The sequence below is a fragment of the Haliotis rubra genome, unplaced genomic scaffold (genome assembly GCF_003918875.1).
Source record: "Haliotis rubra isolate DU_JTF1 unplaced genomic scaffold, ASM391887v1 Scf50, whole genome shotgun sequence".
Classification (NCBI taxonomy): domain Eukaryota; kingdom Metazoa; phylum Mollusca; class Gastropoda; order Lepetellida; family Haliotidae; genus Haliotis; species Haliotis rubra.
The window spans coordinates 3,025,251-3,052,672 of record NW_025767191.1 but is presented as its reverse complement, the minus strand read 5'-3'; the positions used below and the strand labels follow the sequence as shown (position 1 = coordinate 3,052,672).

General features: G+C 43.3%; 1 protein-coding gene across 1 annotated transcript; it reads left to right on the top strand.

Annotated features, from left to right (window-relative positions):
- Positions 1 to 27,412, top strand: LOC124291846 (probable ribosome biogenesis protein RLP24). Its single transcript, XM_046728917.1, has 5 exons — positions 1 to 153; positions 971 to 1,157; positions 2,830 to 2,893; positions 24,870 to 24,952; positions 26,782 to 27,412. Exons 1-5 carry the CDS (start codon positions 73 to 75, stop codon positions 26,856 to 26,858), a joined length of 492 nt encoding a protein of 163 aa, XP_046584873.1. The 5' UTR covers positions 1 to 72; the 3' UTR covers positions 26,859 to 27,412.
- Positions 27,413 to 27,422: the final 10 nt, after the last annotated feature.

Genomic DNA, 27,422 nt, shown 5'->3' with positions numbered 1-27,422 from the left:
GAGAGATTCGTCTTAACCCCAAATCTTTCCTTTACATCAACACACGCAACACGAGGGGTTGTGTACATCAAGATGCGTCTTGAAAAGTGTTATTACTGCTCTTCTACTGTATATCCCGGTCACGGAATACAGTTTGTAAGGAACGATTGTAAGGTTTGTAACACCAGACACAAGATAAAGTCCGGGAATGTCAGATGTCATGAAATACATAACTTTGAAGTTTGTGCAAATGAAATGGGCGCTGATTAATACTAAGATCAAGACGATTACGTGTATTTCCTGATGCACATCTGTGTGTTGTGTATCTTCCTCTTGTGTGTTTTGCTTAAAACAATCCTTAATTGCATGAACAACTATAACACATGTCACTAACTCATAAAAGACAGCTTTATCTTAACAACAACAACAACAACAACAACCCATAATTCTAATATTGACTGTGACAAACATCACAATAAGAAACATACTTTCTAAAGTTTAATTTGATTTTTCGTTTTTAGTCTCCCAAACCCATTGATGGCTAGAATGCACTTTACCGGGCGCAGCCCTCGCTGCTCCCTTTACGATCCTTAGGTTTAGGGTAAGGGCATGCCACCCTTTACGATCCTTAGGGTTAGGGTAAGGGTATGCCACACTTTACGATCCTTAGGGCTAGGGTTTAGGGTTAGGCACCCTTTACGATCCTTAGGGTTAGGGTTAGGGTTAGGGTTAGGGAACCCCAGCAGCGCTAATTAATCTGAAAAAGTGCGCCCGGTAAAGTCCAGTACTCCCCCATTGATATTTGCTGAGATTGCAAGATTGGTCTATTAACCAAGTTTTATTTATTTTTGAGAAATGTATAAAGAGATTTGATTTCAACTCAGCCTGTAGTAGATTTACCCTCTTTGTCCTATTTATAAAAAGCAAGAAGAAAAGTATTTGTGGAAAGATTTGTTTCCATTCAATGATATATTTCTTGTTTTTCTTTCAGATTTTTAAATTCTGTCGATCAAAATGTCACAAAGCATTTCAGAAGAAGAGAAACCCAAGGAAAGCTCCATGGACCAAGGCATTCAGGAAAGCTCATGGCAAAGAACTTACAATCGACCCATCGTTTGAATTTGAAAAGAGAAGAAATGTTCCTGTTAAATATGACAGAGAGCTTTGGCAAACCACATGTGAGCTTCGTAATCAAACACTTGGGGTCAAGAGGCCCCATGGGTGTCATGGGTGTATTCGAGCCTAACAGGACTATGGGGTTTGGATCCAGGTTTGGCTTGACACTGAACGTTGTGTCAGTGGCATCTTTCCCATCTTCTTTTGTTTTATAGGTGGTGATGGCATAACATTGTGGTTTGATTTTAAATATAAGTACAATGTGTGAAGATCATTTCGGGTTCCCTCAATCATGGTATTTAGGGAATATTGCTAAAAATGTCATAAAATATGACTTGCTCACTATTTGATTTTAGAAGAAAAGATATATAAATGTACAGTTGGAATTTGGTATTACATATGATATTCAGTATGTCGACCAAGTAGCAACTACAGCAGGGGTGGAAATAACCCATTGCCCGACGTCCCAGTCCAGTGTTCTATTCTGTGGGGCAAGACGATTTGTATATCACGCTGTACCGGTGTCCAGTTGACTTTCCAATGTTAATTATGTTGTTTATTTTAAAAAATCAACAAGAAAATCTGCCGGTATAGTGGACAAATTATCAGGGCAAGTGATTTTACATGTGCCACTGTACCGGAGTACACTAGCAATTTTAAAGTTATTTCCACCCCTGTACAGTAAAGTGATCTTTACTCTAAAACCAGAATAGGTCAATATTCTTCTATAGAGTGTGTCACAACACAGCTTTATCAACATAATGTCTTCAACAAACATAAATGTTATAAATAATTTATGCCTATTTTTATATAATGTTGGGAAAATAAGAGATTCTGATTTTTAACTGTAAAACGCATGTTACTTCTTATATCTATGAATGTTTTGTGGGCCAGTGGCCTATTACTGACTAAAATGACTGTCTGTCTGTCTGTTTAAGTGTAGGAGATAACTCATAGTTATTTTTGCATGTAGGTCTCATTCAAGGTAGTTAGTTGAAGGGCCACTATTCAGTATTTAGATTATCGGAGGCTTTCATAATCACTAATCTTCCAGTAACATTCACCTGACTGTTTTAATGTCAGAGAAGTAGCCATTTATATCTTGCCAATGCAACTAATTTCTAGTTGTTAAAACACTGCTCCAATTTCACATTAAAGGTATCTAAGCCACAGTTAGACCACCACAATATTAAAAGAACAGTCTGAAATGTAGATATAACAAGCTAAATCAAAGATGTTTCCTGTTTAAATACCATTCAGCAGTCATGTTAATCCAAGGGAGATAATTCATGTCCAACTGCCAACTGAAATGTCCCAGTATGACACCACCAACTACTTAGAGACAACTACAATCAAATACCATTGTGTCTAATTGTGAAATGTCACACTTATGGTTTTATTGAAGTCCCAGAAAATTGAAATTCATAAGTTAATTCTGTTCTGTGGGTTTGTTGATCCTCTGATAACTCAAAGCATTTATGTAGGTCCCATCAACTTTGACACATGTGTTGTTTTTTTTGTACATGTTTATTTAGTTTGCTTTTAGCAATATTGAGCTAGGTTTCGTATGTTGAGAATTATTTCTTTCAATTTTCGTCTCATATCTTTGACTTTATTGCTTATGTTAGTTGAACTGTTTATCTGAACCAAAGATATTTTGCTTCTGAGTTTCACCTTTTGACTATTGAAAAATTGGAGCAGCTGTTTATACCTTGCTTCTACTTTGTCCTTCAGTGAAAGCCATGCAGAAAATTCAGGAGATCCGGTCACGAAGGGAGAGACAGTTTGTTAAAAACAGGTATCCTGTTGCAGCTATCCGTGCTCCAGATGAGTGATTTTGAAATAGTATTTCTTTGTTTTTAGTGATGAGGATGCGTAATGCAAACTTGTCCTGCTGATGTGTATAATCAGAAACATGTGGGAATAAGTTAGGACATGTATGCTGAAGTAATTGCAAGTTTGTGAAAAGGGTCATTCCATGCATAAATAATGAATCATGACGTTTCATCATTGCCATTGATGGATATGTATCTGAATAAAGTACCCCAGATTCAGATCGTGATGAGACTCGTTAAGATTTTGGTTAGAATTGATCTTCAGTAACACACGCTTGTGGGCAAGAGGCGACTAATCAGGTGTCAGCCTTGCTAATTTGGCTGATACATGTCATTGTCTCTCTATTGCGTAGATTGATGCTCATGCTGTTGATCACTTGGATTGTCTGGTCCAGACTTGATTATTTACAGACTATCACAATATAGCTGCAATATTACTGAGTGCGGCGTTAGACAACAATCAATCAATGATCAGAGGCCCAGATAAGCTGCGTAAAATACGCATAGAATTACGCATTGAAAAATAATTGTTGCGTACCAATTACCCATTTAAAATGTTAGATACGCAAAGAGCTTAAAACAAATGCGTACGGAATATATTTATAAAAATCGCTTGCGTAATGAAAAAGACATCGATTGCTATCAAGTTGTACTGTTAGTATAGGACAAGTGTTGTACTGTCAGTATAGGATGAGTGATTTTATGAAATAAAAAATTTCCATTATATTTAAGTTGGTTTTGATTAGGTATGACATAAAGCAGAACATACCTGCTTAGTAAACTTACTCAATGACGTAATACTTATGATGAGTAAAGTGACTGAAATATGCACATATTTGAAAGCAGTGGGTAACGGAAAATGAAATACCCACTCCACATTCATAATACCCACTCCAAAAAAATACAGTGGGTACAGTGCCCACATGAGCTAAATCTTATCTGGAGCTCTGCAATGATATTGTGAAAAACAGATTAACATGTCTTCTTTTTTTTTCACTTTATTTCTTTTTTACGCATTGGTACAGTTTTATCATTCATACACAGCATTATTTCAAATACACAGCACAATTAAGTAACAAGCATAAGTGAGATCGAGTAGGTTATGTAAATAAGTTGTGGCATGATGACCAGAATGTCGTGAACTTGCTATATTTGCATACCGAGTATGCATTATATTTATGGGGATTGTAACTGTGGTTTAATTTGGCTTTGAGACTTTCAAGGGTTGGACGTATATTTGCTAGTTTTCTGGAATATATATTCCTTTGTTATGATAAATATCAAGTTCAGAACATCTTAACGTTTTTCATGAAAGCCCAAAAGGATTGTTTTCGGATCCAGGTTTATAGTAGTGTCTGTTTTATCTTCAATCCAATTTAAAAGGTCTTGCCACAGCCTATTTACGTATCTGCATTCAAACATCAAATAAACAAAGGTTTCTTTTTCAGCCTTGCAAAATGTACATAGTGGTGATTCTAATATAATACAGTCAACTCTCGTTAATCAGAAACTTGTGGTTGCAGAGAAATATGTGGGATTAACGGAAATGTCGGATTAATGAAAATGTCGGATTAATGTATTTGTGTGAAAATATCAATGTTTACTAAATGTTATGATCGTCATACTCGTAAGCGAACAGTTTCATATCTATTTCATGACCACATTGGCACGAAACTCATGTTTGTTTTTACCGCATATCAGCTGCCATTATGACCCGGATGTTGAATATGTTACAGTTTCCATACAACTAATTCCATAATTACATGTGGACGTCTAATGTACAATCAGGCGTTTATCATAACATATATAATTTATAACTTAAAAAAATTTGGTGGCTATTAACATCAAACACGTCTAAGTGGTGTGTCAGAAATGTTTGCAAAGTGTTCAACGATGTTTTGGCCTCAGGTAGCTTGAAGCATTGGAATCAGTCGTACAGACGCTCAACCACTAAGCAGACTGCTTCAGGAGGTCAGATACGGTTGATCGTCCAATCTTCACATCAAACTTCTGCTCAGCAAAAAGTGATGACTTCTTGTGTTGTCTGGGGTTTGTCTTTCTTCAAAAGGAGATTTCTTTCTTGATCAATGGCGTAACTTCTACAAGGGGTAGCTTAGCAGGTGGTGTACATCTTGTGATGAAAACCCATGTCGGTTGTAAACATTTTATACAGCTCGCTCTACTGTTATTTCTTGATTAAATCGTCTCAATTAATTATCCTGTGTTCCTAATTAACAAGTGTGATGTTCACTGACGTTGGTGTCAAGCAGCCAGTAAGGCACACGCTAATTACCACTCACGTGTGATTGTTTGTATACGGTCGGATCATCCGACCGGCTGTGTTGATTGTCGGATTAACAAATGTTTTTACAATGTATTTACAATAATCAGTTGCTAGATTGGTGTGTCGGAGTCGGAATGCGAGAATGTCGGATTAACGAGAGTAATTATCACTGTTTTAAATGGTTCCCTAATTTTTTGTCGGATTAACGTGATTGTCGGATTAATGAGAGTCGGATTAACGAGAGCTGACTGTATTATAGTTGTATAGGTCTTTATTGGTTGTGAGAATTCTGTGGACAATACGATATTGAAACCATCTTTCATTAGTGTTATGAACAGCTCTGAATGGTATAAAATGATAGGTATTCCATAAGTCAGGTGGAAAACTGTGATGAAGGTCGTTTTCCCATTTACATTGATATCCTAAACTTGGAATAGATTTAGCCTTGTTTAGTAGCTTTGTGTAGAAAATATTGCAGCCTCTCTTATTTTCATAGAGTATTTTTACATTCGGGGGAATAAAGGGTAAATGTCTTTGCTTTGTCAATAGCGTAGCTTCTTGCTTTGAATATTGTTTTATTGAAGATACTAATCCCGCATATTCTAAGAAATTTGTCTCTACTCTATACATTTCTTTAAACTCAGTGAAAGACAGAAAGGATTCATCATCTTTTAGTACATCATTTATAAATTTTACATTTGCTTTTAAGTAGTGTTCATATAGTATAGATTTGTTTCCAATTGTTATATTGTTATTTGCCCAAATATACTGTTTGCAAAAGTCGGATTTCGTGTAAGGATACCGTTCTTGTAAATCAGCCCAAGCATCCAGAACATCTTTCCAGAAAAGGTTTTTAAGTTTTGGGATGATGTGTGTTTTCAAGTAATTTGAGCCCATTTCTATTGGGTTTGTATTTTTTACCATGTTATTTAAGATATTGTTGAATTTAGAATTTGTTGTAAACAGCCTTCTTATCCATGATATTTTTTTAGATTTTATAGTTTCGAGTATATCTGGAACTTTCAAGCCGCCTTCTTTATAGTTTCTGATTATCAGAGACCTTTTTATTTTATCTTGTTTGCCTCTCCAAATAAATGCGAAGATCTTTTTCTGGATCATTTGAATTGTATTCATTTTGGGGTTTGGTAGTGAGGAAAATAGATGATTGAGTGTGGGCAATATTAGGCTTTTCAGGATAGTTATTCTGCCGAATGGTGTGAGATCTCTAAGTGACCAAAGTTTCATTAATCTATCCATTTTCTTTAGTTTATCTTTATAGTTTCTTTCCACCATTTCTGCCTTATTATGTTGAAATATGATACCTAGCAGTTTGAAAGGTCTTTGCGTCCAGTCCAGATTATAGACTCTGCAATACTGTGTACTTGAGAATTGTTTAGAACCTATCCACAATACTTTAGTTTTATCAATGTTTATTTTAAGACCAGAGAAGGATGCTTATTGTTTAAGCACTTCTAATGTTGTTTGAAAAGAACGTTCAGACCCGTCTAAGATTATAGTTATATCGTCCGCGAACTGTGTTAGCAAATATTTTAAGTCAAACATTTTTATCTCTTTTATTTTGTCATTTTGACGTAACATGTGAGCAAGGATTTCTGCGACTATGAGAAATAGATATGGCGATAGAGGATCACCTTGTCTACAGCCTCTAGTAATGTGGAAGAAGTCTGATGCAAAACCATTTATTGAAACGCTAGAATTTATGTTGTTGTAAAATGTTTTAATCCAGTGTTTGATTGATGGTCCAAAAAAAAAGAAGTTAAGACATTTCTCAATAAAAGACCATTCCATGGAATCGAAAGCTTTTTCAAACTCTATCATTATCAGTAATCCTGTATTCCATAATGTCACTGACCAATCTCGTGCATTCGCCAATGTATCTACCTTTCATGAAGCCTTTTTGATCGTCGCTTATTATTTTCGGGAGTACACGTTTTATTCGCGCTGAAATTACGGACAAGGCTAGTTTATACGATATGTTAAGAAGTGATATAGGTCTGTAGTTTTTAATTTGGTCTTCAGGTTTATCTTGTTTGGGAATACATGTTATAAGGCCCTGTTTTTGGCTTACCAAAAGTTCACCTGTTTTGAATGCCTGATTCAACAAGTTAATCAAATATTTGTTAACATCTTGAGTAGTAGATATAATGACAGTCCGAGATCAAGTCCAACAAAAGCCTCTGCAAAGCTTTATTTCACAAATAAAGCTTTTGTCAGGCCCTTAGATCTCGCCCCCAGTATATCTACTACTTTTGAACCCCCAGTTAACTTCCCGGCCCCACGTGGCACTACTGTGCCGCTATGACCGCGAACCTGATCACTTGGCACTATGTCGTGTGAAACAGTTTAATGTTTCGTACCCCTTGTTCTATGTACCTTTTTTTCTCGTCTTCGCTGATAGCAGACTTACGAGACTTGAGCCGGATTTCTTGTTTCATCTTACAGTATTTGTCGAGTTCAGAGAGGATTGAGCGAGATTCCTCCTCTGAGATCTTACTATCAGTGAGTGCTGTGGAAATACGCTCACTTACCGTGTTCAGTTTTGCTTCGGCCAGAATCCTTATCTCGTCGTGTTTCAATGCCTTCCGATGCAGTCTGCGTGACACAAACTTAAACACCAATCCAGCCAACCCTAACACCCCAGCTGTTATTTCGATGCCTAGCACTGCGGGTGCGGCTATGATGGTGGCCAACAACCCCACACCTACTGCCCCTAACCCCATACTGGTAGCCATAAGGGCGGTATCAACCCCATCCACGACATTGAAAGCTCTATGGTACTTCTTATACAATGCTGCCCGTGTGTCGCGGTCTTGTTCTAGTTGGCGTTTTATGTCACATAACTGTTTCAAGCGGAACCCGTCTATGGTTTCCAGTGGCTTCGGGACTTCCTCTGCGACTGGGTACAACCCCATTCTGTGTGCATATAATATATCTTATGAGATATTTTTTAATTGGGCTTCAGTTAATAGTCGATCAACGTACTTGAGGCTTATAAGGTATAGATCCTCATGCAGGGAAATAGGTTAGAGGTTAATAGGTAACTCTGCGTCCACACGAGCCCCATAGGAGGGTCTTATTGAGGGGGCTATAGAACCCGTTGAGGGGTCCGGTTGTATGATGATACGGTAACATTGGTTATTGGTCCGGGGACTCCAGTGTACTGTCACCCAGGGAAAAAGTTGTTGCTCTTTACTAACAGAATGTCTCAGGAGATAGACTTCTATGATGAGTGTGGAGCCTGGTACCATAGCCGGAACCTCCTGGTGCCAGTAGCGTTTAAACCTTAACTCACCCCCCTCGTATGCCTGTAACATATTGGGTAAAACCGGTCTTATTATAATATTTGTATTAGATCCCGGAATGAAACCCCCGGGCAAGGTACCATTATTCCTAATTTCAGAGATACGACTATATTCATTTAATGAGATATAAGGAGCGGTGAGGGTCATATTGGGCAACCATTCGGGTTCCTTTAAGCTTGCCAGAGCAATCGGCCTACACGCGTGGCCGTCAAAGTGCAGGACGTACGAGGTGTCTTCCTCACAAGGCAGATCGAATCCCTCCGTGTCTCCTAGATCTCCGAGTGTAACGTTGGGTCGATGACGATTGGACATTGCTATAATACTATTACGAGATAGTTTCCAATTGTTTTTCTGATAATTTCTCAGGGGTGCACTTTACCCCCATGAAGTGTATGTTGTCGGGTAGGAAGATCTTGGTTAGTGATATCATGGCTTCCACGGTCACGGTGACCCCCTGCAGACTGGTGTGGGAGTCGACACCCACCCGAACGTAAACAGTGCAAATGTGATACTGGTGTTGTTTCCCCAACCGGAGTTTGATCCCCTTTACGATTTCGACTTCATCCGGTGATGGTTCCCCTAGGTAGACTTTGATGACCAGCGTGGAGTTAGCTGGTAGGCTTGCCAGGATGTTGACCATGCCAGCGAATTCAAACACCAACTGCAATGCTCCGTCTTGCACTCTCGGTTTACTCAATAGCATGTGGGCTGCCATACTGGCGACTGGGCTGATGACTACGCTACGTCTCTTCGCCAGGACGTAAGCTACGAGCAGGGTTCCGTTGTTCACGACTTTGTTTAGGTAGTTGTCTTTGTTCTCCGTGAACACGTAGGGGGAGCCAAGCCTAATGTTGAGAAACCAGTCGCCTTTAGCGGGCAACAACACCCACTTGTCATCGTCGGTGAAGACGAGCATATATGGTTTGTTTCGGGCGACGGTCGTTCTATCAACATCTTCAAAGTCGAACAGTTTGCCTCCGAACGATTGGGATACCGCCCATCTATCATCACCGATACGGACAAGGTCGATCCGAGTGTTGAGGGCCGCTCCTGAGACATCTACTATGTCACCTAGGGTTCTACCGATAGAGGGGACTTCAACGCGTTTGTAAATGTTGTTTTTCAGTTGCAAGGCGTTCAGTTTACCATCTTCTCCGGGGTCGTCGAATCCGCGTTATGCTGAGGTATCCTATATTCACAGGATTATGATTTATATCTCACACCGATATTATCAGCTCCGGGATGTTGGCCCAAGTTAACCTCTTATACTGCCGAGGTGAAAACGACTCGGTTCTGTCGTTGTATTTCTCCGTTTTCACCGTTACGGCTCTCAGTATCGTGGAAGGGTGACCCCCTTGAATGTTGTTTGTTGTGCTCAGCTGGCTGAGATGAATGCACAGCTCTCGGTACGGTACTAGGTCGGGTAACTTCATGCCTGTGACGGTAGTTGTTGGTTTTATCTCGTCCGGCGGCATACTGAGTGTCCTCGCCAATGGCCGACCGAGCCTCAAGGGGTTTATTCCGTTGTTGATTAACACCACTGTGCCGTTTGAGTCGTTCATCTTGAGTTCGGCTCCCAAGGGTTTGAAGACCTCGTCGCTTAGCGAGCACACGCTGTAGTAGCCGTCAGTTATCTGGTTGCGGGCGCCACTGACGAACAGCTTGTTGTTGACGTTGATGTTAGTCCATTGCGGTAGGTAGGTGATATCGCAGAGTGCGACTTCGAGTTGACCCGACGTGTTATCGATCGCGTGCATCAGCTGAACGGCCTCACCGCTCATTACTCCTGGAAGTGTTAGAGTATATATACCCATTATATAATACTTTAAAAATGGACAAAGGAGTGTTTTACTCCCCGGGAGTGTTTTACCCTAAACTGGACATAGATCTCCCACAAATGAAGATTGTGGTCGCTGCTGGGATGTATTTCGGCGCCCAGTTTATAGATGTGTTCGACCGGTATAAGCTTTCGGTGACTAACGTCAAGGCAGTCCACGCTTAGGTTCAACAACCCGATGCAGTTCCGACAGAATCAACTCAACTTCGCCATGTGGTGCGCTACAACGGGGTGTGGTGTGGCATTGACCGACACTCGGCGTGGACCGCTGAGTCAGTCTGTGTTCACGTTTCACGTGTACTACCAGGTCAGGCGTATCCTCAAAGAGATCAGCGCCCTGCTCCCACAGGACAAGGTGTGGGACGCAGTAAACAACCAGTACGATAGACGGGCCTACGAACATATTTGCAACGAATTCGAACTAAACCCGAAGACAGATTGGTGTTTGCTGGGGCCGAACCACGGGTTGGGTATCCCCATCGCTCACAATATGCCTATCGTGGATGCCAGCGAGAAGATGAAAGAATGGGGGTACAAGTCGTATCATCACCTCACAACAAACGAGTGGGATGGCCGTTACATGGCTTTCGACAACAGCAAGGATTACTGAGTCTGGAGGTTCGAGCAGGGGGCAGTGGATGACTGGGAAATGTTCATGTTGGACACGTCGAAAGGGTTTACTCGTGCCGGTGTAATCAGATTGAACGACTCGATTCGAACGTACGTGTGGGCGCTGTTGGGTGCGCAGACGCAAATGCGTTCATACATCCTCGGTAAGGGGACTGCTTACGACGCTCAGAAACAGTTCGTTGTTAACGTTGAGGATGCTATCAATGCTCCAGTTGATCTCCCGAGTGCCATCAAACGCTACCAAGACACGTTGGAATACGCCCGGTCGAAAGTCGACTACGTCTTCAACGTTGGATTGTATATGGCTCTGAGCGATATGCAACTGAGAGTTAAAAAAGTGGTGGGTTACAACAACGAAATAGTCATATCCACGGCAGACCAAAAGTTGGGGGTCAACGTCCCCCACGTCCCACCACCCACGACCGGTGAAACAGGTATAGTCGTACCACCCCCGGAGCCCAGGGTTCAACCAACACCCCCACAACCCCAGCCCCCACAATCCAATCAGCAGCACATCGATCGTAAAACAGCCCTGGTGGTTGGTGGGGTCGCGGCCGGTTTGGGACTCATTTGGTTAAAAATTCTTTAGCCGCTACGTACACCAGCCCCACCACGGCGACGATGGCTGCCGACAGGTTTTGACCGAGCCACGTGGCAGTTTTAGCCAGAGCGCTCAGCAGCCACGAGACGATGCTACCCAGGATGCCGGGTAGGGCTTCGGCGGCCTTACCAGCCAGTTTAGCCAGGGCCTCCCCGAGGGATTTCAGGTGTTTTTTTTCCAGTCTCTGACGCCACCAGTGGGTGTACCACCACTTGAGGGTGTAGGGGTACCCCTACTCAATGACAAGACTAGGGTTGATATGATGAAGCCCAATGCAGTCAGAATGCTGGCGATAGTAATCCCTTGCTATCGGAAGAGGATTCGGATCCTGTCGGCTAGCGTGGTGTCCTCGTTTAGGACTCGATCGATGGTTTCCCGTACACGACTGATCTGGGATCGGAGGGCTTCCCGGTTCGAGGAAGCGGATTCCAACCGAGTCCGTCTCTCGTCTTCCAAGTTTTTTATTCTCTCCTCGATACGACGTTTCATATGATCGTCCTCCGTTTCGGTGAGCGATGTGCTCGTCGACTTCATTCAGTTTCCCCATGTTGTTCACGAGTTCTCCGCGTACACGTTTCAAGGGTAAATTCGAGACCTGGCAAGGGGTTGGCATGGTACGTGGCCAATATTTTTTCGACGCTGTCAGACGTTTCTTTAGCATCACCTTCACCGCTGAGTTCGGCCCTGATGTTTTGTAGCTCTTGGACGACCTTCAGGGGAAGCTTAGACCGTGCGCCACCGTAATCTATGAAGCCTAGTTCATCACGGAGCAGTTGACTCCCACCAGGGCCACTGGTGAGTGTTGACAAAGCATACGGTCCTTTCCCGCCTTTTTTCATGATATCGACCCCCGGGTGAGCCTTCAATCGCAGCGTGCCCTTCTTATCGATGGTAAACTTGGCATAGTCTCGTACCAACGGCTTGATGTTGTCTCTCTTTTCAACTGCGTCGTAATAATCATGAACGGCCGGCTGTACAAGTTCAGCACTTAAGGGGTTGTTCGTGAATGTGGTGTCATCCCACACACTATCATCCCACATATCATCCATTGGGATGTACTCATGACTGCCTTCAGCCATTATTTATATTAAACTTTTCTATTTTATCTATATAACAATGTATGGCAGGAAACTACATCCTTTCCGAAGATCAAAAGAGCCTCTAGGCGTCAGAGCCGTGCGCCAGTCGGTGACCATCACCAACAATCCCAGCAAGATAGACCAGAATCAAACGCTGCTGGTTAGATTCCCAAACCTGGGCGAGAATGACCTTATCGTACCAGGCACGGTTCGACTGACGTTCAACCTCACGTTGACCTCCGACAATGACAAACGCGAGCTAGTGCGGAACGTAGGTCGAGCCATCATCAAGAAAACCACCATCAAGATCAGCGGTAACGATGTGTTGAACATCGACGACAGCGACGTGTTTCACTGCTACGGGGACCTCTGGAAAAGCGAGGGAGAATGTGTCAGTGACGTGTACCAAGGCATCAGCAAATCGACTCGGTTGCCCGTGGGGTACAGCTTCACGGCAGACCAGCTAGACAAGATCACGGACAGTGAAAAGGCCATCTCCCAAGCGTACGGGAACAGGTTCTGCGTGCCGCTCGACTTCGAGTTGCTCACGGAACACGCCCCGTTTTACCAGGCCGCACTGGGGGATAGGCTTGAATACGAGCTCACGTTCAACGACTACAGCAAAGTAGTGAGTACGCCGAACGGTGATGAGGCCAGTTACACCATAGACAACATCTCTCTGGAGTTCGACATGGTCACTAGCCAGGAGCTGGCCAGGCAGGTTCGAAACCAGTACTCGGGGAAGGTGGTCATCCTGTACGACTGTATACTGAGGCATAGATCGGTCGTGCGGGATAAGAGCCGTTCCGAAGGGACAGCGAGAAGTTTTTCAACCCCGAGATTGAAAAGGTGGAAGTGACCATCGAGGGCGTGCCCAACCAGCTGTTCAGTCATGGTATGAGGGCATACCAGCAGTGGGATGAGATAAAAAAAGCTACCAGCTATCAAACAACACCCACACCTGGACCTATCCTCCGTGCAGATCGGGGAATACCTGACCACCAAGTACGCACTATGGTTGGACATGATGTCCACGGATGACGATAAATTGCACGGCAGCCGTCACCGCATAAACAACGGCAGCGAGGGGATAACAATCCAGATTACCAAGAAGGCTCAACCCGCGGGCAAGTTGAAATTATATCTCTACGTTATTATGGACGCGCAACTTAATATAGAGAATTGGAGATTCGTGCAAGCCATCTACTGATTTGCCTGGCGGCAGGCCACTGCCTGCTGGCGGCATTGATTTGCCCTGCGACCCACACTGCGCTATAGTGTGGGCAGACGGGCTGTGGGAAGACCGTTTTCGTGCAGGATATGTTGGAGGGGTACTACCGGGATGTGTTCGATAATATCGTTATCATGTGCCCTACTTTGCACATGAATAGAACGTACACGGAAAGACCTTAGGTGATGACGGACCCCGGACGTACACAGAGTCGACCCGGGGACACGTCTGCAGGACTGGTTGAAAGCTTATCACAACAAATTTAAAGGGGAGTCGACGCTGTTTATCCTGGACGACTGCAGTGCTAATCGTGAGATAACAAAAAAGAGAGACATGCTATCATACCTGGCCTTCTCCGGCCGGCACGCAAAGCACAGCGTCTGGGTACTAACGCAGAAGTTCAACTCGGTGTTGAAAGACCTCAGGGAGCAGACGCGATGGGTGGCCTTATTCCACTGCAAGGACAGGGATTCGTTCGAGGAGTGTTTGAGAGAGAACGATGTGATGAGCAAACTAGAACGGCAACGGGTAAAGAAACAGCTCGCTGAAACTAAGCATGCTAATCTTGTGCTCAAGACCGACCAACCAGTGGCCTATAGGGTGTTTTAGCTTAGCAATGCTTAGCAAATGCTTAGCAAAGCTTAGCAATGCTTAGCGTTTAGCACTTATCAGTTATAGTTATAGTTATGGTTGTTTTTGAAGTGCTCGTCGTGTGCAACTTAACCATCATTTCGCTGTGTTTCACCTGCATCGGGTATTATATTATTAAAACTAAAACTTACTTATTACATTATAAGATGGAGTGTGATGAATTGCTAGAACAACTGTTGGAGGGGGACGATGATAAGCGAGAGAGACTGGTGGCGCTGGCTGTTGGTGGCAAAGCCAAACATTACTTTGGGGACTACACTCCCGATAAAATTCACAAAATGTCAGCCGAAGAAATCGATAAGCTGTACGCTAGATACGAGGCTAGACTCGGGGCCGAGATGACAAAGACTATAGGATCGTCTATGACCCAGATATACACTTGTATTGCGTCGTACTTCCTTCCCATTCCCCAGGAACGCCGACTTTACCTGTGGGAGGACCTTGAGAAAGACCCTTTTATTGAACACGCCTTGAACTCTATCAGCTGCTTGCTGTACCACAAATACGGTATGTTTTTAGCCCCGGTGACGGCGGCGATTATCACAGCAAAGCATTGCCAATTTAAGGAGGGGAAAAATAATAATAATAGTATACAAGATGGATGCTGCCCAAGAAATGACACAGGAGGAGACCCCACCCCAACTGGAGGTGACCCCTTCAGAGGAAACCCCCACGTTGGGGGAACCCCAACTTGAGGTGAACCCTACAGTCACCAGGCAGAAGAACCCTAAGAGAGTCGCCGCCGGTAGAAAAAGGTGGTCTAACCTACATAAGAGTAACACGTGGAGCCGGGCTCCACTCCTGTTGATTGCAGGCGCAACTGCTGCCGTGGCTATCTCATGGTTATATAATAAACAACCACCCATGGAGGGTATCCTTCCCCCACAATTATAGGTCAACCCACATATCATGTTATAAATATATATTTTTATATCATATACATAATGTCTGAGGGGAAAACGTTCGTCAACGATGCATACCACGCCACCGTGGTCGCCAGTCTAGCCGGCTACGCTAGGGTACGCTCGGTTGACCAAAATGGTGCTGAAACAACCGACTATCAAGCTAGATTTCAACCTGCAGGATATAGGTATGCTCATAATGAACCTGGGTATGGCGATGGCCACCAAGGACATCCTAGTAAAACAAGGGATCCTACCGGAAAATATTTTGAAGTAAATGTAACTTTATATAGGATGGCTACGATCGCCATGATGGTTGGCGGGGCGTTAGTAAACGCCCTGGCATTTTCCGGGAGTAATTTCCTCTTCTCGAAACTACGGGAGTCACACCCAGCTGAGATACAGGCTGAGCGTAAGCGCCACAACAAAGCTGTTGAGAAATTACAAGCAGTGCAATCTGAGTACGCGAAAAAACGTGTACAGAGGATTGTTACATTAACGAACAACTCAGGCGTGAGAACCATGCCGTTAAAACATTCGATGATGTCGACGACGCAGCGAGAGAATTATACCTGCTAACCGGTAAACAGCTAGAACCACTCCATAAGCCCACACTTGCTCAGTACTACACACAAAACCCGGGGCAAATGGACCGGGAATTGATCTTTATCGCGCTGGGTCTAGCAGCGACTGTGTTGGTTGCAAAACAATTAGACTAAGTGCTCATATAAGTATACCAAAGATGAGACCCGCCCCGTACCAATGCGAATACATACTTATGGGGAAGACCGAGGCCTGTGGTAGGAGCTGCAGGACTGAGGGGTACTGTTGTTTTCATATAAAGAGTATCAACTACACGTGTTCTGTGTGTGGTTTCGGGGTGAAAGGTCACTACTGCCGATGCAAAGCTCACAGAGCAAACGTAGTCAGACATCATCTTATCTACGAGAAGAAAAAAGACTACAGAAAAGAACGTAGGCACCTCCTCAGGATAGCAGTGTAAGGCTGGAGGAGTTACCTCCCTTTGCCAGTGACCCAATTAAAGACTGTGCACACCTAGGTATAACAATGTTCGTGGAAGTCGAGCCCAGGGAAAGTCGTTGCCTGAGAAGCTGGCAGATGGATGTGGGGGAAAGTATAGATATCAGTGTCCTCAAACCCATGATTGTCAGCGAACTATATAAGGGGTGCTCATTTACAATCATGGTGAAAGTAGGGTTTGATGTACCGTGGGCTGGGCACACTTGGAATTACTTTGATGGTGGACGAGTAGATGTGCATGGAGAGATAGATATACTTGTTGACGACTCGTTGCAAATAATACAAAACACCCTACTATGCTGCGCATGTTCCGGGTGGGTCGAGGGTATAATCGATAAGGTCTATCTAGATATTTACTAAGGACCTCTATTATTTATCAAGGTACCTCCCTTGCCGGCGGCCCAATTAGAGATTGATATACTTAGGTGTGTACACAATGTCTACTACTCGGGAGCTCAAGCAGATCGCGAGACAGCGGGGTGTAATTGGTTATTCTCGAATGACCAAACCAGCATTGTTGAGATTACTTGACATACAACCCCCTCCCACGGTAAAACAACTAAAACTCCGAGCAAAAGAGCTAGGGTTGACGGGTTATTCCCACCTGGGGAGAGACGGGTTAGTCGCATTATTATTACACCACCCAGTAGCAAAGCCCCACACTGTAAAACAATTGAAACAAGAGGCACGCGATTTGGGTTTAGTAGGTTATTCCCGTATGAGGAAACCACAGCTTGTAGAACTATTACGGCAGAATAGAGCTATTGACCTAGAGTTCATGCGCACTGAGCACGCTGTAAGTAACTATTTGAGAGGCTGGCGCATGCATGTTGATAGGAACATAGACATTGCCGATATCAAGCTTCTCTAATCGCTGATAAAGTCAATGAGTAACTAAACGATTTGGGAAGTATAAAGTTTCAAATCACAGTGAAAATGTCACTCGATAAACAGCAGGGCGGGGGTCACTGAGTACGTTCAGCCTTACTTCCGAGGTAAACAAGAAGTCGTGACTCATACCGAGACTATAGAAGAGTCAATCAATATCAGTTTTCAGCAGATACGAGAATACCTAGAACGCTACACACACATGGGGTCCGGGTGGGTCGTGGATAAAATCAATAATGTCTATCTAGACATAGCTAACTACGTGCCATTCAGAGGCGGGTCGTACCTAGACTTGCCCCCCTACTACAAAGCAAAACAGGCCATAGTCAACATCAAGAATAGAGGAGACGACTGCATGAGGTTAGCTATCAGGTCAGCCTTGTTTCCAGCTGACACAAATTCGAACAGACCTTCTAGTTATCCCCAAGACGATGGGCTCAACTGGGATGATATAACCGAACCCACCCCCATATCTCAGATCACTAAAATAGAAAAACAGAATGATATAGCCATAAACGTCTTTGGGCACGAAGGTAACGCAACGATCGTGCACAGGGTCAGCCCAATGTTGGGGGCACCCCTGCGCGTTATCAATATATTGATGATCCAGCGAGGAGATAAGTATCACTACACGTGGATAAAACACCTCAGCAGGCTGTTGCACGACCAGTCGAAACACGACGGGAAAAAACACTTTTGTGTACGATGTCTGCACGGTTTCAGCCGACCTGACCTGCTGGAATCACACCAGGGGGATTGCAAAGGTGTGGGGCAGACGGCCATACGAGTCGACATGCCTAAGGAAGGCGACAATATCCTAACATTCGCCATCCACAAGAATCAGATGTCCGTGCCTTATGTCATCTACGCCGACTTCGAAGCCTTGGTCAAACCCGTTGAGGCTGCCGTCGGCGGGGCTGCTGGGGGTACCCCAGCCACACAAAAAACACAGGAGCATGAGGCCTGTGGGTTTGGATACGTGGTCGTCCGATGTGATGGGGAAACGAAAGCTCCCGTAGTGTACAGGGGTCCCGATGCGGCTGAAAAGTTTCTTAAGTGTTTGCAGGAGGAAGAGAAAAGTATTAGGAATGCACTATACACAGTCGCTCCCATGCGTATGACTCAAGCCGACCGGCTAGCTCATGCCTGCAGCACTCACTGTCACATGTGATAGCCCACTGAACGGTGATTCGGTGAGAGATCACTGCCACGTCACCGGTAAGTATAGAGGCGCCGCACACAGCGTGTGTAACCTCAAGCTTAGAATCACCCCCAAGACAATAAACATCCCTGTGGTCTTCCACAACTTGAGAGGGTACGACTCTCACTTGATCATGCAGGCCATCGCGAAAGTCGACGGCAACCTGACGTGCATCCCCAACAACATGGAGAGATACATCTCCTTCAGCTTGAATGGCCTGAGGTTCATCGACTCGGTTCAGTTCCTCCTGTCGTCACTTGACAGTCTGGTCAAGGCCAACGATACCTTCCCCATCACCGACCGATACACTGACGCCGAGACTCCACCCCCGCTTATGAGGAAGGGTGTGTACCCCTACGAGTACATGGATGGCTGGGCCAAGTTCGCCGAGACCCGACTACCCCCCATCAGAGAATTTTACAGCAACCTGACCGACTCGACAATCACTCAAGACGATTACTCGCATGCGATTAACGTATTGAATAAACTGGGCTGTAAGAATCTGGGTGACTACCACGACCTGTACTTGAGGACAGATGTACTCCTGCTAGCCGACGTGTTTGAGACGTTTAGGAGGACGTGTTTTAAGCAGTACCAACTCGACCCCGCATGGTACTACACCAGCCCCGGTCTGTCGTGGGATGCATTGTTGAAAAAGACCGGAGTTAAGTTGGAATTGCTCACCGATTACGACATGCACCTATTCATTGAGAAAGGCTTGCGAGGTGGGATTTCCATGGCTACCAAACGATACGCGAAAGCAAATAATCAATACGTGAAGGGCTACGACCCGAGCAAGCCAACCAATCATATTCTCTACCTCGACGCCAACAACCTGTACGGCTGGGCCACGAGCCAGTATCTACCCACAGGGGGATTCGAATGGGCATCGCACGAGATTGATGTTATGAGCATCGTGGACGATTCGAGCAAAGGTTATATCCTCGAGGTGGACTTGGAATACCCCAAAGCATTACACACATCACACAACAGCTACCCCCTGGCCCCCGAACGTATGAGGGTTAACCCAGACTGGATGTCTGAGTACCGACATAACTTGATAGGTGGGCGGGTGGCAGACGTTGAAAAACTCGTGCCCAACTTAATGAATAAGACCAAGTACATCGTCCACTATCGCAACCCACAGCTGTACCTGTCGTTGGGTATGAGGCTGACCAAAATACACAGGGTGCTCGTGTTCAACCAGAGCCCCTGGATGGAGCCTTACATCAGAATGAACATGGACCTGCGAAAGCTGGCCACCAGTGACTTTGAGAAAAACCTCTACAAGCTCATGAACAACTCGGTGTTCGGTAAGACTATGGAGAACCTGAGGAAACGCGTGGGCATCGCACGAGACCGTGAAGCTGGTTCGGTCGAATGAGGAAGACAAGCTCAGGAGACTGATAGCCAGCCTGGCATTCAACCGGAGCAAGATATTCACCGATGACCTAGTTGCCCAACACATAAAGAAAAGCCACATAAAATTCAACCGGCCTGTTTACGTGGGGATGAGCATCCTCGATTTATCCAAACACCTGATGTACGACTTTTACTACAACGAACTGAAAAAACAGTAAGGCGACAGGTGTGAAGTGCTGTACACTGACACGGATTCCCTGCTGATGGAGATTCGAACCGAGGACGTGTATGAGGACATGAAAAAACGCCTCAATTTGTATGACACCAGCGACTACCCCAAGGACCATGCCATACACAGTACGGTAAATAAAAAGGTCCTAGGTAAGATGAAGGATGAGTGTGCTGGCACGCCCATAGCCGAGTACATAGGCTTGAGACCCAAGATGTACTCCATCCTGAAGGCCGACAATGGTGAGATCTGGAAGGCGAAAGGTGTTAAGAAGTATGTGGTGAAACACCACATCAAACACGCCAGATTCAAGGAAGCCCTGTTCAAGACCCGTACATTTAGGCATAAAATGAAGACGCTTAGAAGTGATGGGCATAGGATATACGGACTGACTATAAACAAGACGTCCCTGTCGCCGATGGACACTAAGCGTTGGATAGCTATTGATGGGATCAACACGTACGCGTACGGGCATGAGAAAATTGAACCAAGAACATAGGTGTATATATATCGGGGCGACATGTCACGGAACCAAAGAAAGTTTGAGGCTATTTACTACAGCGCGCGTGGGTACTGGAAAGGAGCTAGCGACGTACATAAGCTGGCTAAAATGGCGCGAGTACCCCCAAACGAGGCCAAAGCGTCGCTTGAAAAACAAGCCCTGTGGCAGATCTATTTACCGGCACCACGCTACGTGCCTCGAAGGAAGTTCGGTATTAACATACCCAATAGCGTTCACCAGGCCGACCTCCTATTCCTACCCCACGACAAGAGGTACAAGTATGCCTTACATATGGCCAGTCGTTACAAGGAAGCCGAACCCTTAACCGCGAAAGACTCGGCCCAGGTAGCCCGCGGATTCGAACGCATATACAAGCGCAGTCCGCTGACGTGGCCCACAGAGCTGCAAGTTGACCCCGGGTGGGAGTTCATGGGTGTCGTGTCGCACCTGCTAGACAAACACGATACCAAGGTCAGACGTGGCACGGCCGGAGCCCATTGCAGCCAAGCCATAGTTGAGAGATTCAATAGGACTTTGGCCGAGCGCTTATTCGGGCATCAGTATGCGAGAGAGATAGCCAACCCGGGGAAACGATCGACTGAATGGGTAGCGCGGTTACCTCAGGTGGTGTCGGCCATTAACCACGAAACCACCCGTCTCACCGGCAAGAAACCAGCCGACGCTATCAAACTAAAATCAATAGTGGCTGAGTCGGCTGCACCATTGCGTGGGAAAGAGAAACAGATACCAGATAGGGCCCCCGTGAGGTACCTCTACCAGCCGGGGGAACACGAGGGTGATAGTCGTAAGCGAGCCACCGATCCGATATGGTCAGTCAAAACTTACAACATAGATAAAGTGGACATCAAAGCCGACGATTCTGGTGTCCCCCGCCGTGATATTGCTGGAATATTACTAAAAGCGGCGTAAAACCAACTCAGTCAGTCAGTCAGTCAAAGCCGACGAGCCGAACTTGTACTACTTGAGAGATGGACCAGGGAGAGGGTTCGCTAGACAGGAATTGATCATACCGTACGGCACAATGTTACCTCCTGTCAACACGACATAGCGGCACAGTTGTGCCACGTGGGGCCGGGAAGTTAACTGGGGGTTCAAAAGTAGTAGATATACTGGGGGCGAGATCTAAGGGCCTGACAAAAGCTTTATTTGTGAAATAAAGCTTTGCAGAGGCTTTTTTTGGACTTGATCTCGGACTGTCATTATATCTACTACTTCTTGCCAAAAGAATTTGTAAAATTCTGCAGTAAATCCAGATGGTCCAGGACTTTTATTGTTTTTCATATTTTTAAGAGATTGAAGTACTTCATCATATTGTAGTGTGCCTTCCAGGCATTGAGATTCTTCTTCAGTTATTTTAGGTATAGTGCAATTTTTAAAAAGTTCTTCAAGTTCTACATCTTTTATTTCTTTACTAGTATATAGATTCTGAAAGTAATCTTTGGTATGTTTAGGAGATAAACCTAGTGTGTTTGAAAATCAGAGACATGCTTTACTGAATTGATGGCGACTAAATTTCAATTGGAACCGAACGCGTAGCGTGAGGTTTCAATTGAAATATTTAGTCGCCATCAATTCAGTAAAGCATGTCTCTGATTTTCAAACACACTAGGGTTATCTCCATTCTACCATGACCCATTTAAAATCGAACTTCCTCGCTCTGCGGAAGACACTGCGTAATCCGCCATGGGACGAGAGGCGAATTGAACTCGTCTGTGAAGGGAGCGGTAGATGCTGTTCGTATTTTTTTAACATTACAACATAACAATATTCTGTCCAAAGAAATCAAACTACTGTTTATTCAATGCAATTAGGTAATACCCGAGTAATACCAACTCCACACGACTAAAACCAGCCTATTGTTTTGTGTGCCGTGAAACTGTACCCCCCTGGCCACACTATAATGAAATCGTCTGACCTACTTATTTTCTTGGAAGTAGACAGTTACGCAACAGTTTGAAATGGCGGACGAGCCAGTGTTGTTTACATTTTGCGAAAGGTTGAAATTTGAAGTGACAGTGGACAATACTTGACTGACTGTTGAATCTGAACCCTGCAGAATCGAAGAATAGATCCTTTCCTGATCAACCTACGACCTGTAACTTATCAAAGACTGTTGATTGTTATGACCGGCCGATCATGATTTCATGTACTGCCTCCACCCCGGCATGCGACAAAAGAGTGACAGTACTGCTGCTTATTGTACATGCGACTAACTTGTGATTCCTTGGAACTTTGTTTTCATCGTTTGGGACTGGGCTGTGTCCAAGCCGCTTTTCAAAAAGTAGATGAACATAACAGTGACAACCTTACCGCGGAAAACTGGCAGAGAGCAGAATTATTTTGTGAACGATGCAACGGGATATGATGGAGTATGGCTATGAGTGGCATAAATGTGGTGTTTCACCACACCGTTAGATCTATCTTGCAAATTTCCCATTCTAAACGGAATTAAATATACCATTTACCAGGTAGGTAAATGTTTACGAATGTTTTGCTGCAAATTTTGTATAAATAGGGATGTATGTTTACAAGGCTTTCTGATTTATATGTTAGATATTGTTTTGTTTATGTTTGGGGCTGTGTATTGTAATTGAGTTTGAATATTTTTATAATAGAAGGTAATATGATAGTGAAGTTCCCTCATAATTGTTGGGGGGGAAATCATATAACTGTATTTTTCGAGTTTAAATAAATGTTTTGTCAGCATTTCCATCACGTCTGTTGTGTTGATATTAGTCATGTTGGTGGTCAAGCTGAAGTAGTGCGGCAGTGTTCTATACGTGCGCAGTGAAGCGCAATGAAATCAAACGCATTTTTAATCCAAAAATTTCCAATTGCCTGTGTGGAAAATTCGAAAGTCAGCGTCAAAATCCATGGAGTTGTTGTTATGATCCGCCATCATTGTGGTCAAACGGAAGTAGTTCTCACAATAAGATTTGTCAATGCGCGGTGAAGCGGCCTTACAATCAGATGAGCGTCAATCCACAATTGATGCCGTCTGATTTTTCTGAACAACCAATCAGAATCTAGTATTTTCTTGATTCATGGTAGAATTAATAATATCCTTAGCTTCAAATATAGTACCGTGTGAAGTTTCTAATCTAGCAACGGATTTATTTTGAAAGTTTTGTTTTTCAAGTGACAGGAAGTATTTCGACGGTTTCTTTCCCTGTTCATACCATTTCGCTTTCGATCTTAGTATAATGCCTTCTGTTTTGTATCGGTTAAGTTCTAATTGTTGTTCTTTGAGTTCATTTATTTCTTTTAATAATTTATCTTTATATTCTTCGTTCATGGCTGCATCTAATTTGACGTCAAGGTTTTCAAGTGCTTCATTGGTTTCCTGTTCTGCTTTAATTCTTTCTTTCTTTTTTTGAGATGAATATTTAATTGTATATCCTCAAATATTACATAATAAAACTTCAAAGAATATTTGTTCGTTTATCATTAATACTCGCTCTCCTTCAGTGGATCGACTGTGATACTGATCAACAGTTTCTTGAATAATGCTTTTGATTCCTTTCACATAATGTGGATCTTGTAATAAACTATTATTAAATTTCCAGAAGCCTCTACCCATTTCTATTTTTGTGAATTAACATGTCTGATGATTGTCTTTAGAGGGTGACAGTTTGGTACACATAAGAACTATGGGTGTCACTGTTCGCGTATGTATTAAGATGCTTTGGGATTTGAACACCTGAGAGTATGAGTCATGGCAGACTTTGCCATGTAGCAGTTCATGTGTTAATGTTGTGCAATGCAAAATGTGTTAATGTTGTGCAATGCAAAGACCAGTCTCATAACTATTAAGTTCAGTGCTACCTTATTGTTTGTGAGACTAAATGATCACATCTGCGTACTGCGTTGAATGTACAGGGTGACCAGATAAATCTGTGTGGGCATACTCTGTCACTTGGATTATCTATCTATTAGCAAAAGTAATGTGAGTATTTAACAGAGATGATGTCAAATACACAATATTCTCCATGAGGGCAATCCATAACTACTTGAAGTTACAGTATGAAGCACATTGTGTTTTGAATTGTTTTGATGGACTGTTTTGTGTGAGGTGAGTCATAATGACATGTGTTTTGAAGTGATTTGATGGACTGTTTTATGTCAGGTGAGTCATTATGACGTGTTTTGTGTTGTAGGTTAAAGAAGGGTAAAGAACTGAGAAAGGAAGCTGACATCAAGGAGGTTGAGAAGAACATCCATCTTATTAAGTCACCAGCAGGTATGTATAGAGAAGACCTAGTGTAGACCCACTAAGTGTGTTAGTGTAGCAGTGTAAATATGTGTCTGGCATTATAGTGTGTATCTTATAGGGCGATAATATCTCATACTTGCTCGTTATTACACTAAACCAGGGATTTACATGGAGTCCTGTATTTGAGGGTCCCTTGGACTCATACTCGTAATTTTCAGGGGTCCTAGACAACAAAATGGGGGTCCCAGACACTTAAACGTTATTATTAATACTGTTCTTGTATTGTGTATCATGATCATCACATTGTTACAGTAATTAACTTACAAATAATACCATAACCCAGCTTGTAGCAAACTCAGTGATAACTTATTGTCACTTGATTGGAACTTTTACAAAAAAGTTTTGGACTTTTTCTGCTTCCCTGTGGACGCGCTAATAAATTTGGTTGTGTCAATTGTTATACGTATAGGACGCAGGAATTCGCGTCCTGTAAATCCCTGCTAAACATTATGAATAATACATCAACAGCGGACTTGTTATTGTAGTCGTTATCCAATATATGTGATGCTTCAGATGCCTAAGTATCTTAGTATCTTTGCCTCAGAACTCAGTTTCTGATAGTTACAGCAGACCTCTCAGTAAGTGAGCGTAACAGGCTAGTTCAATAACTCTGTAGAAGACTTCGTTATGAATGGGTGACACTGTAGGTCCTCATTTATAGAGAAGCCCTATCATTGCTACAGAAGTCTGTACAAGTTTAGTTGACAGCCACCCATGAAGATCTGAGTTAGAATTGGTCTTTAGCAACCCTTGCTTGTTGTAAGAGGTGACTGATGATTGCTGATTTGCTTGACACGTCATTGCATCCCAATTTGCGTAGATTGATGGTCATGATGTTAATCACTGGATTGTCTGGTCCAGACTGGATTACTTACAGACTACCATTATATATCTGTAACATTATGGAGAGCGTTGGTAGACAACAAACGAAACAACTTAATAGTCTCACATGATTTGTGTGGATTCACATTTAGGCCTGTTAAGGGGACATAACTCTGTAAGATCCGTGAAAGTGTCATACATCCTGTTCCAAATACAATTCATTTGCACCCGTGTGGCCACTGATGAAGATAAATATTTCTAGGGGAAAAAAACTATTCAAACACAAAACTGAAATAGATAAAAAGCTGCTCCAAATTTAAATGTGCATATAGGAAAGTGAGAAAACTGACCTCCTTTGTATTGCTTACATTAAATAATAGATGCTTCATATCAGTGAGGCAAGATAATATTATCATGACACTTCTTCCCTTGAAAGTATTCCGAATAATCCGGATTTAAAATCTGATGGCTTGTGAGTCAATGTCTTACCTTCATGCCTTTCCATTGTTGCTCTGCCCTTGTGTACCGTTGTCAAGGAGTTCTTGCATTGTAGATTATGTTATTTTGTGTTTCAAGTTGTAATTGGCTCCTTGCATACTATGCATTTTATACGAGATGAATCAGGGGGTCAGTTTTGTGAGTCTCTTTATCAAGACTGCTAATGTTCTATTTGGGATTACACTTTCTCAGTAACGTACAGCTTCTGTGATTCGAACCCACACTCTCAGTTTGAGGTACCTAATCACCAGCACACAAAGTCAATGACCTAACCCACTCATCCGTCTTAGCTTCCACAAAATTGGACCTTTAACACCTGATAGTCTAGATACATACTTTATGCACTCTATGTCAATCACTGTAATGTCCTGACAGTTCTTCACAAGTCCTTTTGCCACAACGTTGTGGAGTTTTGTATTACAAACAAAAACATGTTTGTGTATTGATTGACTGTGACACTGGTTTGTGTTTTGCAGCTCGGTCGGCACAGAAGGAGAAGAAGTTGGTTGAGGTGATTGTGGAGGATGACGATGAAGACATGGAGGAGAACTAACAATGCACAACAGTGTCAGCACACAGGATGGAGAGATTTCATTTCATGCTCATCATGAATATACACATCAAGGCTTATTGATATGGTCTTTGTTCAGACAACTGACATGACTTGTGCAGAAAAAAATTACATGTATTCATGATAGTAACTCTTCAGGTGAAAGAGTGTTTTTGTCATGTGAAATTCACTATTTCTCTGTTGAAAGATGCTTTGTTTTGAAAAAAAAGTAAATACTTTTCACATGGTGCACGAAACATGTTTAATCATAGTAATGTTTTGACAATTTCTTGGTGTGATGAAGATTGTGTTGCAACCTCAGATCGTTCACTTTCTGAAACAAGTTCATCTTCCATAGAATCAGTAGTGTGGGCAAGTTTAAATAAAGATAACTTAAGATCAACATATTGTGCATAGCCAGGGTCGAGGCTGTGTTTGTTTGGTGCATCCTAGGAGTCAATGCAAAACTATAACCCTGGTTTGCTGGGAGTAAAATTTGAAATGTATTGCTCTTGGCCATTTTTGTGGACATGAGAATAAATTATCACAGTACAAAACTTTTGTCTT

Bases quoted from the DNA above. Each gene is read 5' to 3' on its own strand.
- LOC124291846 (XM_046728917.1), top strand. From the start codon at position 73: ATGCGTCTTGAAAAGTGTTATTACTGCTCTTCTACTGTATATCCCGGT. The intron at 1,158-2,829 runs GTGAGCTTCGTA...TTTGTCCTTCAG, and splicing joins AGAGCTTTGGCAAACCACAT to TGAAAGCCATGCAGAAAATT. The intron at 2,894-24,869 runs GTATCCTGTTGC...TTTGTGTTGTAG, and splicing joins AGACAGTTTGTTAAAAACAG to GTTAAAGAAGGGTAAAGAAC.